General features: G+C 32.6%; 2 protein-coding genes across 3 annotated transcripts; both read left to right on the top strand.

The window, feature by feature from the left end:
• Positions 1–830: 830 nt before the first annotated feature.
• Positions 831–6628, top strand: LOC134228803 (multiple epidermal growth factor-like domains protein 11). Of its 2 annotated transcripts, none has more exons than XM_062710497.1 (9): positions 831–954; positions 1249–1458; positions 1654–1881; positions 3144–3260; positions 3937–4080; positions 4651–4785; positions 4876–5010; positions 5332–5492; positions 5877–6628. In XM_062710497.1, exons 1-9 carry the CDS (start codon positions 885–887, stop codon positions 5895–5897), a joined length of 1221 nt encoding a protein of 406 aa, XP_062566481.1. In that variant the 5' UTR covers positions 831–884; the 3' UTR covers positions 5898–6628. The 2 variants fall into 2 exon arrangements, with proteins under 2 accessions (XP_062566481.1, XP_062566480.1); XM_062710496.1 differs by having other exon boundaries at positions 5358–5492.
• Positions 6629–10339: 3711 nt separating this feature from the next.
• Positions 10340–11868, top strand: LOC134228807 (uncharacterized). Its single transcript, XM_062710500.1, has 3 exons — positions 10340–10352; positions 10465–10638; positions 11189–11868. Exons 1-3 carry the CDS (start codon positions 10340–10342, stop codon positions 11866–11868), a joined length of 867 nt encoding a protein of 288 aa, XP_062566484.1.
• The last annotated feature ends 669 nt before the right edge of the window (positions 11869–12537 follow it).

Below are 12537 nucleotides of genomic sequence, written 5' to 3' on the forward strand. Positions count from 1 at the left end.
TATCAGGATCAGCATTTAATAATTAGCATTTCATTCAGGGTCAGCATCAACTCCAAAAAAAAATCGATTCTTAAAAAGCATGTTCCGAGTGCGATCATTTTAAGGGATGCATGTTGTAGGCAGATATGTGTCAGGGATTTCAACAACTGAAGTAACAGTAAGCATTTCGTAAATTCTCTGGTAGTTAAAATGACTTTGTTTTCAAATAAAATCTATCATTTGGTCCTACTTTCGTTGTCATGTTTCATACCAATGGAAAGTTCCCTGTTTCTATAACGAGTTTGACTAAGGAATGTTCCGTCCTCCTTATCAATATATAGGGCTCACGGAGGGTGTATCTGGTCCACAGGGAGTGCCTTCTCCTCCTGGGTACCGGATCCCGGCCCCCTCGGGAATTTCAGGGGCCATGTTTTATGCCTTCTTCACATATTTGTATTGTTAGATATATATTTGTTGAATTGATCACTGATTTTTGCTTCAATATTTTCATGTCAGAAAATTTATGAATTAATTTCCAAAAACAAAATTCCTCTGAGAGCCCATGTATTGAAAAAGAGGCGTTGTGAATTCGTAATATCCTTGAACTTTGAAGGACCTAGGTGTTTTAGTATGTATAGTTGCTAGGAAATAAAATATAAGCCCACCCCTTGAAGAATAGAAAAACATGGATTATAATCTTCTAAAATGGTATCATTTGGCAAATTCTTTGGTGGAAAAAATAACAACGACTGTCGACTGTCGTATTTCATAATAATCCTTCATTTGTTTTCTTGTGCTTATTTTTTCTTTTCAGGAAAAAGAATCCAATAAAAAAAGATTGAACCAGGAACAGCATAAAACATTTCTTAACATCTGATGAAGACGGACTTTCTACTGTTACAGCGATGTCACTTATTACTTTGAGACTTTTATTAATCAGTATTAGTCTCTTCTTTCCTGAAACGTTTTGTTACCGTAAGTTCATTGTAACTTTTTACAATGGAATTTTACAATAGATTTAGTGCATGTTGATTTTTAATGATAATCTATTAAATGAAACACTTCACGCCTATATTCTGTACTATAAATGTAAGTTCAGAACAGCAAAAATTATCTTAAACATGTTATTTATTTTTATACGCTTGTCTGTACAATGTTTATTAATAATTATAATAATTTCTTTCGTGCTTTACTCGTTATGATCAAATATCGGTTCTTTACACACCAACTGCTCCAAGATCTACAATTCTAAATGTTCTTATATTGAAGGTCAGCTTGTATCAGATTTAACCGAGATTAGGCAGAGTTCTACATATGAGAACAATGTAGCCTCTCGAGCAATAGATGGAGGGTCAGGGTTCTCTATGTCCAGTGGATCCTGTTCTCATACAGGAGTAGGACAATCGGAAGCCTGGCTACGAATAGACCTGAAGAAAGTCTACTCAATCAATACTATAGAAATATTGTATCGAAATGATCGTAAGTAAAGTATTTCCTTTGGGTTATCATTTCTTGTGAAGGGAATGTGGGGTAACACGCTTTATGCTAGCATGCATATCTCTACAGCAAAGTTACATTTTTCTTAATACCTTATTCATTATAGTATCTATTTCATTTATTCCAAAGATATTTTGAAAATGAACTTAACGGAAATATTGTAATTTTTTCCAAAAGGCGGCAGTGATTTGGTGAACACCCAAAGATTACACGGTTATTCTCTGCAGTACTATGATAATGAATGGAAGGAATGTTATAGGGACAGTACGCCTGATAATGTCCCCATACCAATGCAGTCCACCGTACCCTGTCGCCAACACACTCAATATATAAGAATCTACACATACACACCGAGTCCAAACGATCAGTATGTCTTCCTGGAAATATGCGAAGTAAAAATATTAGGTAATGGAACCAAGTGTCCCAAAACTGATAAAATAAAAGCAACAATTGTATTTAGAACATAGGAACTCCGTTTCATATATGCATCTCCAAACTTGTAGAAATATATTTAACAGAAGGTATGTATTTTAATGATCTCTATAAGAAACAAATATATAGCTAGCTATATTTTCTATACATAAAAGGTTGTTTTTTATTATAATAATTCCAAGACTTCTTCAAAGCCTATACTAGTATTTCACTGTAAAGATCAAACTGTTTCACTTGAGTTCTTGAGTAAAGTTTCCAAGATAATCACAGATAAGTATGACAATTACAGTTTTAACGTATTTTGTCAGGCTGTTTTTCAAACTGAAACCTTGAGTTTAAAGGTTTCTTTAAAATATGAAATTGAAATATCATATCAAAATATCATTATAAGAAGGGAAGGATGCATTTCTGTCAATCATTCAAATCAAATGTAATGGCAGATTAAATCAATCACATTTATAGACCTTTCAGTGGTCATTATATGTTGACTGAAAGGTCATCTTCAGCCTTTAAAGATTTGCTCATTTGAAGAATTTTATCTTAATGGATATTTAGGAAAAAGATGTCAAGTACTTCAACTTATTTATTACAAGCTAATGAAAAACGGTTTCAACCTAACATTAATCTTATGAAAAGAAATCTTACTCTGATCTTGTATGTCAGACCGTCTTAAAAATGGTGTTGTAGGATGAAAAAGTTTTAGAATCGATTTAAAAAACTATTATTTTGAGTCGGTTCACTTTTTTCTCCAGACATTCAGATTAGGGTAAAGTTAATAAAGATTTTTAAAGATGTCTTGACTAAAGTCAATCTACTTTTTCACATTTCGATTAGAATAAATTTAATTACTCCAATTATTAAATTCTTTCAAGTTGTCATTTTAAGTTACATAGAGGGTCATAAATGTCTTCAGCACCACATGTATTAATGCTTCAGTAGCATGTTTATGAAGTTATGTAAGAATATCTTTTCATCATTTACAATATAAATGATATTCATTCTCATAACTTTGTTCTATTTACATTATAATTACCTATTCATTTTTATTATTGGTCCATTTAAAAAAAAAATCCTGGTAATTCTTCTGAAGATTCTTTAATGTGGCCTTTAACATGTATATTAATTTAAGACACGAAATTCGACGATTCTAAAATGTATTACATGTTTACAATAATTTATTCATTGCTTTGTTCAATGCATATGATTTTTTTATTGAAGAAACATTTTTCATACAGGTTGCGATGTACATCAATATGGAAAGAATTGTACTCACTGTTCACGCGGTTGTAATAAATGTGACATTGTCAATGGTTGTGTAAAGTGTAAACCAAGATTTTCCGGAGAAAATTGTGGTATGATAAATTCTAATCAATAAATTGTATATAAAGTGTAAATCCAGATTTGTTGGTAACAATTGCATATTTTTAAGCAGTATACTGATAATACGTAATATTGCGAGTACCTTGCTACCGCTCTTTTGCGGGAGAGTCGAGAAAGCTCTAGATTTTGGGGACACATGGCATTGTTTACAGTAGTAACAATCAAATGATTCGATCAATCTAATCCCGAAAGTACAATGTATTGCCAAGAATTGGACTCCAAATAATAGATTGTCAACTAAGGAAAGTTTAGAATATTTTATCTGCTTTAAAATGTGACGATTTTCAATGAAAATTTAATGAGAAAAGTCCCCTTAGTTAAAAATATCGTTAAAAATGTAACATTTTAATATTAGCTCGTCTCAAAAATTAATTAGGCTGGTTCAGCAATTCTTATGCAAGGTATTCCATCAGGTTTATTTTTTACTTATATATCCTTATAAACTCTACAATGACCGATCTTGCATTGTATTCAATAGCACATTTGTCCCCACCCAACAGACGTTTCCTACCTCCATCGTGAAAGAGTTCCGCTAAGTTGAGTTATCGCGATATCTAGTACATGTATTGAATGAAGAAGAATTGTTTAGAGGGACAGGCTAACCATTTCTGGGCTATTCCTTTATTTTCTTTGATTTATGTTTTGCAGAATCTTGCACAGCGAAGTGGTACAACGAAGACTGTTTTCAGAAATGCAGTGATAATTGCCCAAATGACGAAACTTGTAACGAAGTGAAGGGAAATTGTCCAGGAAGGTGCCTACCGGGATATAGAGGGGCCATTTGTGAACAAAGTAAAAGCAGTTTTAGGATGCATGAGGACATATTATATTTATTTCTAGATTTTTTATATCTCCCTTCCGGACATTTGTGTACAAATTAAAAGCAGTTTTGAGATGAATGATGACCTACTTTATTTATTTTTAGGTTTACGTCTTCCTTCGAAAAGCTGTTTTAGCTCATGATCATGTGAGCTTCTTCTGAACACCTTTTATCCATCATCTATCTTTTTATCTGCCTGTTTAGCTGGGGGGATTTTATTCGTATGAAAACGTCACATTATCAACTTCTTCTGAAGTATCACTTGACCAATTTAAAAACAGAGATTCAAAACTGAGTGTCCTTTAGTATAAGGAATTGTAAATTGTTTAAATGAATAGCCAAATCTTCTTTCATGAGAAAATAGTCCAGAAAATGCCAGATCGGGGTCATTAAAAATCCTTATAAAGGACCGCATGCACTGATATGGGTGACATCATGGGATCAAGGATTCTCAATGAAATGTATTCTGGTAAAATAGGGTTTTTCTTCTCGAAAATCATTTCAGTTGACAAAATATCTTCATCAATATTTCTTTTAATTAGAGTGCTCAGGTGGGATGTATGGATTCAAGTGCATGAACACGTGTGATACTTGTGTCAATATGTCATGTGATCATATTACTGGGTCATGTGACCATGGCTGTACCGAGGGATGGACTGGGGACCTTTGTGTGGAAGGTGAATAGTTTTTCTTTCTTGTTTTTCTCTTCATATGTTAACTTTTTAACAACAAGTAATACCAAAATCATTTCGTTTTTTTAATTTCAGAGTGCTCAAATGGCACTTACGGTTTTCAGTGTAAGAACACGTGTGATACATGCGTTAATATGTCATGTGATCATGTAAATGGGTCATGTGACGTAGGCTGTATAGACGGTTGGACTGGAGAAATGTGTGGAAAAGGTTAATTGATTTTGCCTTTCTTTTGCTTTCTTTTCTAGGAGCTATTTTTTAAGTATCGCGTACATTCTCGACACCTTTGAAAAAAAGCAACAAAACTAGCCCTTGTCTTATGATAATATTAATAATGTGTTTACTATATACATATGGAAATGATTAAAATTATGTATACACTATTTTTGGCATCCAGTATGTTTAATAACATGTAGCCATTCGATTGACATACACGTCGACATAATAATAAAGACATTTCAAACCCAAAATTAAAAATTTCAAACATGTTCAGTGCATTATGTCTATATTAATTATCGATAATAATTGTAGAACTCGGCAAATTCATCAATTTTCAGTTTGCCCTGAAGGTCATTACGGTCACAACTGTTCTGGACAATGCCAGAATTGTGAAAACGAGACTTGCAATCACGTGTCAGGGTCGTGCCAGGGATTATGTAAAGAAGGTTGGGGAGGAGACAAGTGTCAGGAAGGTAACGTTACGAAAGTAAAGCATCATCGCCATAATGAAGACTTGAAATGCAGTATCAAAATTCTGAGTAGTCAGAAATCATTTTAAATGATATAAATATACAAGCAAAGGTGAGGATTTTGATTAGAAATCGATATACTAATACATGTATGTGAGTAAAGCTGCATACTTGACATGCTTCAAAAAGATAAAAAATACTTGACTGATATAAAATCAAGTATAATTAATATTTTATGGTTTTCTTTGGCAAAATAAAGTTATATGTACAGATAACTAAGACATAAATAAAGTTATCTAATGCAAATCAAATTCTTTTTTGTTTTCTTCATCGATACTCTTTTTTAAAGTTTCCTTAAAGTTGACGTTTTCAATTTCGTTTTTTCAGCTCTTAAAACCTCTACAGTGATATTCCCTTTTATATATGTATTAAATGGAGCCTGTGGAAGTATACTGGTGGTTTATATAGTCATAATTATTGTCGTGGTAGTAAGGTAATGTATCTTACTTTTACGTATAGGTAACCTTAGCGTAAGTTTGATTGGATTGATAGTATTAATTTTTCTTTGGACAGAAGTGTTGGTTATATGTTTCAATTATTTTCATTTCAGAAATTTGTTTAGCTTTGGGGAATTTTTTTATAGTATTTCTTAATCAAAGTTTGATAATGTGAAATTGAGTGTTTGGCATTATAAATAATGATTCAATCGTGCTCAAAGGGACATTTACACCGCTTGAATTGATTATTTAAAAACCAAGTTTAATGTTTAATATTATTCTTTTCTTGTACAATTCTAATGATGAGCAAAAGTTTGAACACCATTTATTGATTTACAAACGAGATACAGAACTGAAAATCCTTCATAATGTAAACAAGATTCGTGTCTTGTTTTGGTTTACATATAGAAAATATCAAATTTGAAAATAAGATTCTGTCAGTACATCACTTGAAATCGCTAATCGCCGTCATACTATTGAAAAAGCTGCTTTGAATAAGCATATTTTACTATGTTTAAGCAATGTAAACAAAAACATGGCTCGAGCCTTGTTTACAAAACAAAGGTTTGGATTTTTTAATCTGTGTTGTATCTAAACAACCGAAATTCGTATTTTGATGATCATTAGAAATACCTTAGTTAAGTATTTATAAATATAAAAAATTTGAATTTTTTTTTAGCTGAAACTGTGTCTAGTGTTTTAACTGTGTTTAAGGCTAATGCAACTTTTATTACGTAAAAATACGTGTAATTATTTTGATACTCAGTAACTGAAGGGGGAAAGAAAAAATTTAAACTTGGAGAGATACATAAATATATATAAGATTTAAAAAAAAAATAATGTAATTATTTTGTTTATCATGTTTCCGATTTGTATATTTGTGCGTTTTCTGCTACAAATATTGTTCTACTTCACTGCCTTATTTTATTCAGAAAACGTCAACGAAAACGACCATGTAATTCCAAATTAAATTGTATACGTGAGTGTTTTCAGTTATTTATCGTTGCTTTTCCTTAAAAAATTGAAACGTTCTGAAAATGTTCTTTGTATGTTAATTAACATCAACTTCGAGAAATTTTTTACTCATATGGATACATCATCACTTGCTGGTGGTTTAAATTCTAATGCTTGGTATTTGTACTAAGGGCCATTGAGGAGTGAACTATCTTTTTCGTGACAACACCTACTGGACCTTGGTTTTCACATTCTCAATATATGACCAGTCTCCATATCCTTCAGTGCATTTTTACAAATATATTCATTGCTTGCGTAATCTATTTCGCTGTTTTTCTTTTCTGTTCAGGGTGTTCCTCAAAGTAAACTGATAAACAGGTATCGCATACGATATCAAAATTTATATTTTGGCTCTTTTTTATCTTTATTCAGAATATGGATAATATCATTAATTATCATTAATAACATTATATTGATAGGAAAAAACGATTAATATGAATGAGAAGTCAATTGGATAAAATAACTTTAGCTAAAGCACAACGAAGTACTATTGTTTCCGATGTTATTGAAATATTACATACTCAAATAATCAAATTAAAATGATCATCTCAGGACATATTTACTTCTATAAAGGTTAAGTGTTTATGTTTATTACACGAGAGAGCACTTAACTTATATATCCATAAACACTGTAAAAAAAAAAAAAACTAGTTAAAGTCACAAAGAAGATAAGTGGTTCATACAATCAATACCTTAAAAGTATAGTTTTACTAGGTATTGTGTATATGTACTAGATAAGATTAGTAAATCTAGAATTTACAAGTCACTTTCACTAGGTATCAGGGTATCTATACGAACCCTGCTCCACAACTCACAATCGTAACCAGTAAACTGAAAGATTAATAATCACGACAAGAAGAAGTTATGGTTTTAGCTTTATTGTGCCCTACAAATGTAATGTCATCAAAAAGTTTTGAAACTGGCTTAAATATTAGTTAGTTATATAAATTTGATAAATCAGGAAAGAATATGGCATGAAGAACCATTACCATTCTGCAAATAGGACGTCATGAATGTGACACATTTTTCTATTTTAAACAGGAAAAGCCTCAAGGCCCATTTCAAGGGTAATTTTCCTTTAGAAAATAGTGTACACAACCGTCGCCCACTTTATTTTTTTGATATTTTGTGGAAAAGTCAATAATAAAAAATCACATATCTCAAAATCTTTGTGGGCGATGCCTGTGGACATAGTTTTCTGAGAGAAAACTCTATTGAAAGTTGATGTCTTCTGCTACTTTTCAAGAAAATGGGGGAAAATACACATCTTTATGACATCACAATTAGCATTTAAAAATACATGTGAGAAACATATGCATGATTTGTTTGATTTTTCTTCATGGAATCAATTCCAATGATTCAGAAAGCACGTGTTAACATCTTTTACACCAGTTTCATTTTTAAGAAAATTACAGGGCAAGATTTAAATGGAAACCCCACCTGTTCTTGACAATGCACACTAGTTAAATTCACTAGGTTTTTCTTTCAATGAATAGAAATATTATTGTCTAAAACAAATAGAAACAAAACAAAATTATGATGTGATAGACCGCCCGCGTCAGATAGCTAATTGCCAAGCTGAAAATATTTTAAAAGTCAAACTTCATGCAAAAATTAAAGACTGGTAAAAATAATATTAGTACACAAAGAAAGGTCTTCCTACAAGAAATAAACATATTATACATACATGTGAATTATTTTAGCTTAACATTCATACTTTTGTCTAGTGTTCAAAAGTTAAGGCCAGGGTTTATTTCTTAAAAAGAAGGTCAAAATTTTGGTGTTTTAAAATAATCCTGCCACAAGGGATACACTCATAAAATTAGAAAGCCAACGTTATCAACCTTTCAAAATAATGCATGGTCAAGCTGAAAGTTTGCTAAAAATGGGTCAAACTCCAAGGTCCTAACAAAGGAAATATACCTGTGAAACATGAAAATTTCATCACCATTAGTACTGTAAATATGGACATGGTTAATTTTTTTATTTTCCAAAAGTAATTCAAACTTCAAGGTCAAGAGGTTATAAACCTTTATTGCTGCATTATTCAAGATCGAGAGGTCAAGTATGTAGGTACCCGAAGAAAGTCACAAGAAATATAAATGAAAAATTAAGGACGTAGATCAACCAATAGATTGATTGATTGTATGTTGTTTTTTACGCCTCCTTTGAGACGTTTTTGTATATATAGATACGTCACCATAGCCCAGTGAATGGCTTCTAAAAAACCTTTTCTTGGCACTCAAAGCAGTTCTACAGTGAGGGTTCTTTATCGAACCAACGCTTGTCGTGAATAGTTCTAGAATTTTTGGGCTTCTTTCGAAAGACCTGCAAGTTTAATTTCGAATCTACGATCGATTGGCGAGTAAACAATAGCTACCATTTTTTTAAATTGACTTATGTCAGTCAAATGTTAAAAGTTTTCAGTTTTCAAGGCATTAAGATGTATCAACATTGTGAATTGTAAAGCATTCTACATTCTTGTTTTTACCCCAAAAAATAAAAAAATAATTTTCAAGGATCTGTATCTGCTTCTTCGAATCGCCAAAATTTGAACTCAAGCCAGAATCCAAGGAAGCAAGCAGAAAATCGAAATCAAAATGACGTCATCGAGGAGCCAATGTATTGCAACATAGAGCTTCTGACTAAACATGACATGGACTCGTGCAGCTTGAAAAAACCACATCTTGACGAAGCCATTGTTTCAAAGAAGGTAAAAAATGTTACAACTTTCAAAAGCAAAATACCGTGAGGTTCAATGTTCTCAATGACTTAATATGAAGATTTCTGAAATTTATCATATTGTATTCTTTAACTTTTTTTTATTCTAAATGTTTAATAAATATATAATTAGTATACAAGTTTAATCGTGAATACCAAAGCTGCATATAAAATTTAAAAATCAAATATCAACAATTATCCATTATTTATCTTATTGTCCAACAAGGTTTGGGTAGATTTTTTTCCCAACAAAAATCGGCTGAATTGGTTTTTCAGTGAGAATGAATATGATGGTACATTGTAGATCTAGATATGTTGAAATATCAAGTTTTGTGCAAATTTGGAATATCCTTTCAGGTGTAAAATCTTACAATCTTAACAACATCAGTCAGGTTATGTTTAAAATGATGATTTTTTTTTCAGTCAATCCCTAGCGTAACAAAGGTCATGTCAAATGATACTCTGATATATGAAGATACGAATTCCAATAATGATGTTGACGCTGAGACTGCTTCGAGGAAGAAACCGTTGCGCGTCAAAGTACGTTTGAAATTTATAGCATTGGAAACTTTAATAGCATAGCAGAAGCATTTAATGATTATTTGTGTTGAACTGTTGATGTCAGTGAAGTGTTTGAACAGGCATTGTTTTTATTAGTTTATTACATAACTGAGTTGCCAAACTCGACAATGATAACAATGTAGAAAGTTGCTATCTCAATTGTTTGTATATTTTTTATCAAGATTTAACTAAACTGTATTATTATAATAATGTACTTGCCGAAAAGTGTTTGATATGGCTTATTATTGATTACTTATTAAATAATTTAATAATTAATTGCCAGTCAAGGAAAGAAACAAACTGCCTCGCTGTTAAAGAGGAGAGCTACCCTAAAAAGAACGGAAAGAGAAGACCGGGTTTGTACATGATCTATGCAATGTTTTGTTTTATTTAATTATTTACATAGTAATTTGTTCATGTATATTCAGTGTTTGCTTCATGTACTAATAATTTGTACATGATCTTTTCAATGTTTGTTTCATGTATAAGTAATTCTTAGTTTCATGTTTATCGTTCACCAAAGGCCTGTTATATTTTTGTATCAAGCATAACTGCAATGCATATCCTCTTTTAAAATACAAAAAAATGTTTCTTTTTCCATTTTCATACCTCTCGAAAGAAGATACTGGTAGGTAAAATGATGCTTTTTCGAGATATCTTAAAGACATCTGTAGTTAGAGAAACCTGACTGTAAAAATCTTGAAAGACGCACTGACACTGAAGTACAATGTAATTTCGGCGCTGAAAACAGAAATGCTTACGTTTCATCTATGAAATAAATTTGGATGTGGCATTCCTCTTTGTGATTATTTAAAGCCATGACTAGTAAAATACAACAGTTTTTAAATATAATTTAACCTGAATGTATGGAAAAATTCTCAAGTTCTAAAATTTTTTTTTCTATAGATCAGAAAATTCCCGTCTGCAACGTTTATTCAACGAGTCTAAAAGCCTGCCAACATCAAACTGTGGGCAAAACAGCGCAGCCACCGTGTAGGGAGGGCACAATTCAAAAAGCCTGCCCACAGCTGACAGGGGGCACAACATACCAACCGTGTAAGGAGGGCATGAGTCCAAAAGCCTGCCAACAGCGGACAGGGGGCACAAAAGTGAACCCACCGCTAAAGGAGGGCAAGAGTCCAAAGGCCTGTACACAGCGGACAGAGGGCAAAACAGCGAACCCACCGCTAAAAGAGGGCATGACTCCAAAAGCCTGCCCACAGCAAACAGGGGGCGAAAAAGCGTATCCACCGCTAAAGGAGGGCACATGCACAACGGCCTTCCAACAGCTGACAGGAGGCAAAACAGCGTTTCAAACGCTAAAGGAGGGTATGACTCCAAATGCCTGCCCTCAGCAAACAGGGGGCAAAACAGCGTATCCACCGCTAAAGGAGGACACGAGCCCAAAAGCCTACCAACAACAGTCGGATTGCTTAGAGGAGGCTATTTACCTGAATAATGAGCTGGAAACCTGTGACACTGGGGAGTCTTTGGTCTGGGACGGGGAGGAGACAATGTACTGGAACACAGGGGTCGCTTCTGACCGCAGTTCGGACTCCTCGGGCTACATTAAAATGACCTTATAGGTCCGCTGAATAGGACAAACGAGACAAAGAATGTTTGTGTGTTTTAATGTTAAAGAAAATATATATTAAAACTAATATGATGGTGTATGAACATATAGATTTGTTCAAAAGAATTGATGTACATGTATACGGTTTCGTGGACGTGGACATACATAACTGTTTGTTTTTACTTTTCATTGCTTCTGCGTATATAATTCATATCAAATACATGTATGTATATTCATCGACCTTTAAGAATTAAGTCATTCTAGATCTTTTTTTAATGTTTATCTGTATTTCTATACATGTACTTCTAAATTAATAAGTTTTGCAAATAAACACCGAAACGCTTGCAACAGAGTTCATGCTTTCTCTTCTAAGAATACAATAGGTATAATGTGATGTCCGTAATCTACATGTATATTCAGATTTCACTCTCATAGTAATTATCATTTTAATTAAAGTCTTCATTTTCAACTTTAATTTCGGTTAACAGCCTCGATATATCAAAAACGAGAGTAGGGTGGTGGTTTCGGTTTGCGGTCTAGGGTGGCGATTTATACATATGTGAACCAGTTAATTTTTGTTTCTTTTACGAAAAAATTCATGCGCTTGTAATTACGGAATTTTTCAGCAAATTAAAAGGGTGTATGATGTAAAACTGTAAGTACTATTTGAATTGAATTTATA

The sequence above is a fragment of the Saccostrea cucullata genome, unplaced genomic scaffold (genome assembly GCF_032062105.1).
Source record: "Saccostrea cucullata isolate Sc308-1 unplaced genomic scaffold, CSIRO_AGI_Scuc_v1 ctg566, whole genome shotgun sequence".
Lineage (NCBI taxonomy): Eukaryota > Metazoa > Mollusca > Bivalvia > Ostreida > Ostreidae > Saccostrea > Saccostrea cuccullata.

Bases quoted from the DNA above. Each gene is read 5' to 3' on its own strand.
- LOC134228803 (XM_062710496.1), top strand. From the start codon at position 885: ATGTCACTTATTACTTTGAGACTTTTATTAATCAGTATTAGTCTCTTC. The intron at 1,882-3,143 runs GTAATGGAACCA...TTTTTCATACAG, and splicing joins ATGCGAAGTAAAAATATTAG to GTTGCGATGTACATCAATAT. The intron at 5,493-5,876 runs GTAACGTTACGA...TCGTTTTTTCAG, and splicing joins AGGAGACAAGTGTCAGGAAG to CTCTTAAAACCTCTACAGTG.
- LOC134228807 (XM_062710500.1), top strand. The intron at 10,639-11,188 runs GTTTGTACATGA...TTTTTTCTATAG, and splicing joins GAACGGAAAGAGAAGACCGG to ATCAGAAAATTCCCGTCTGC.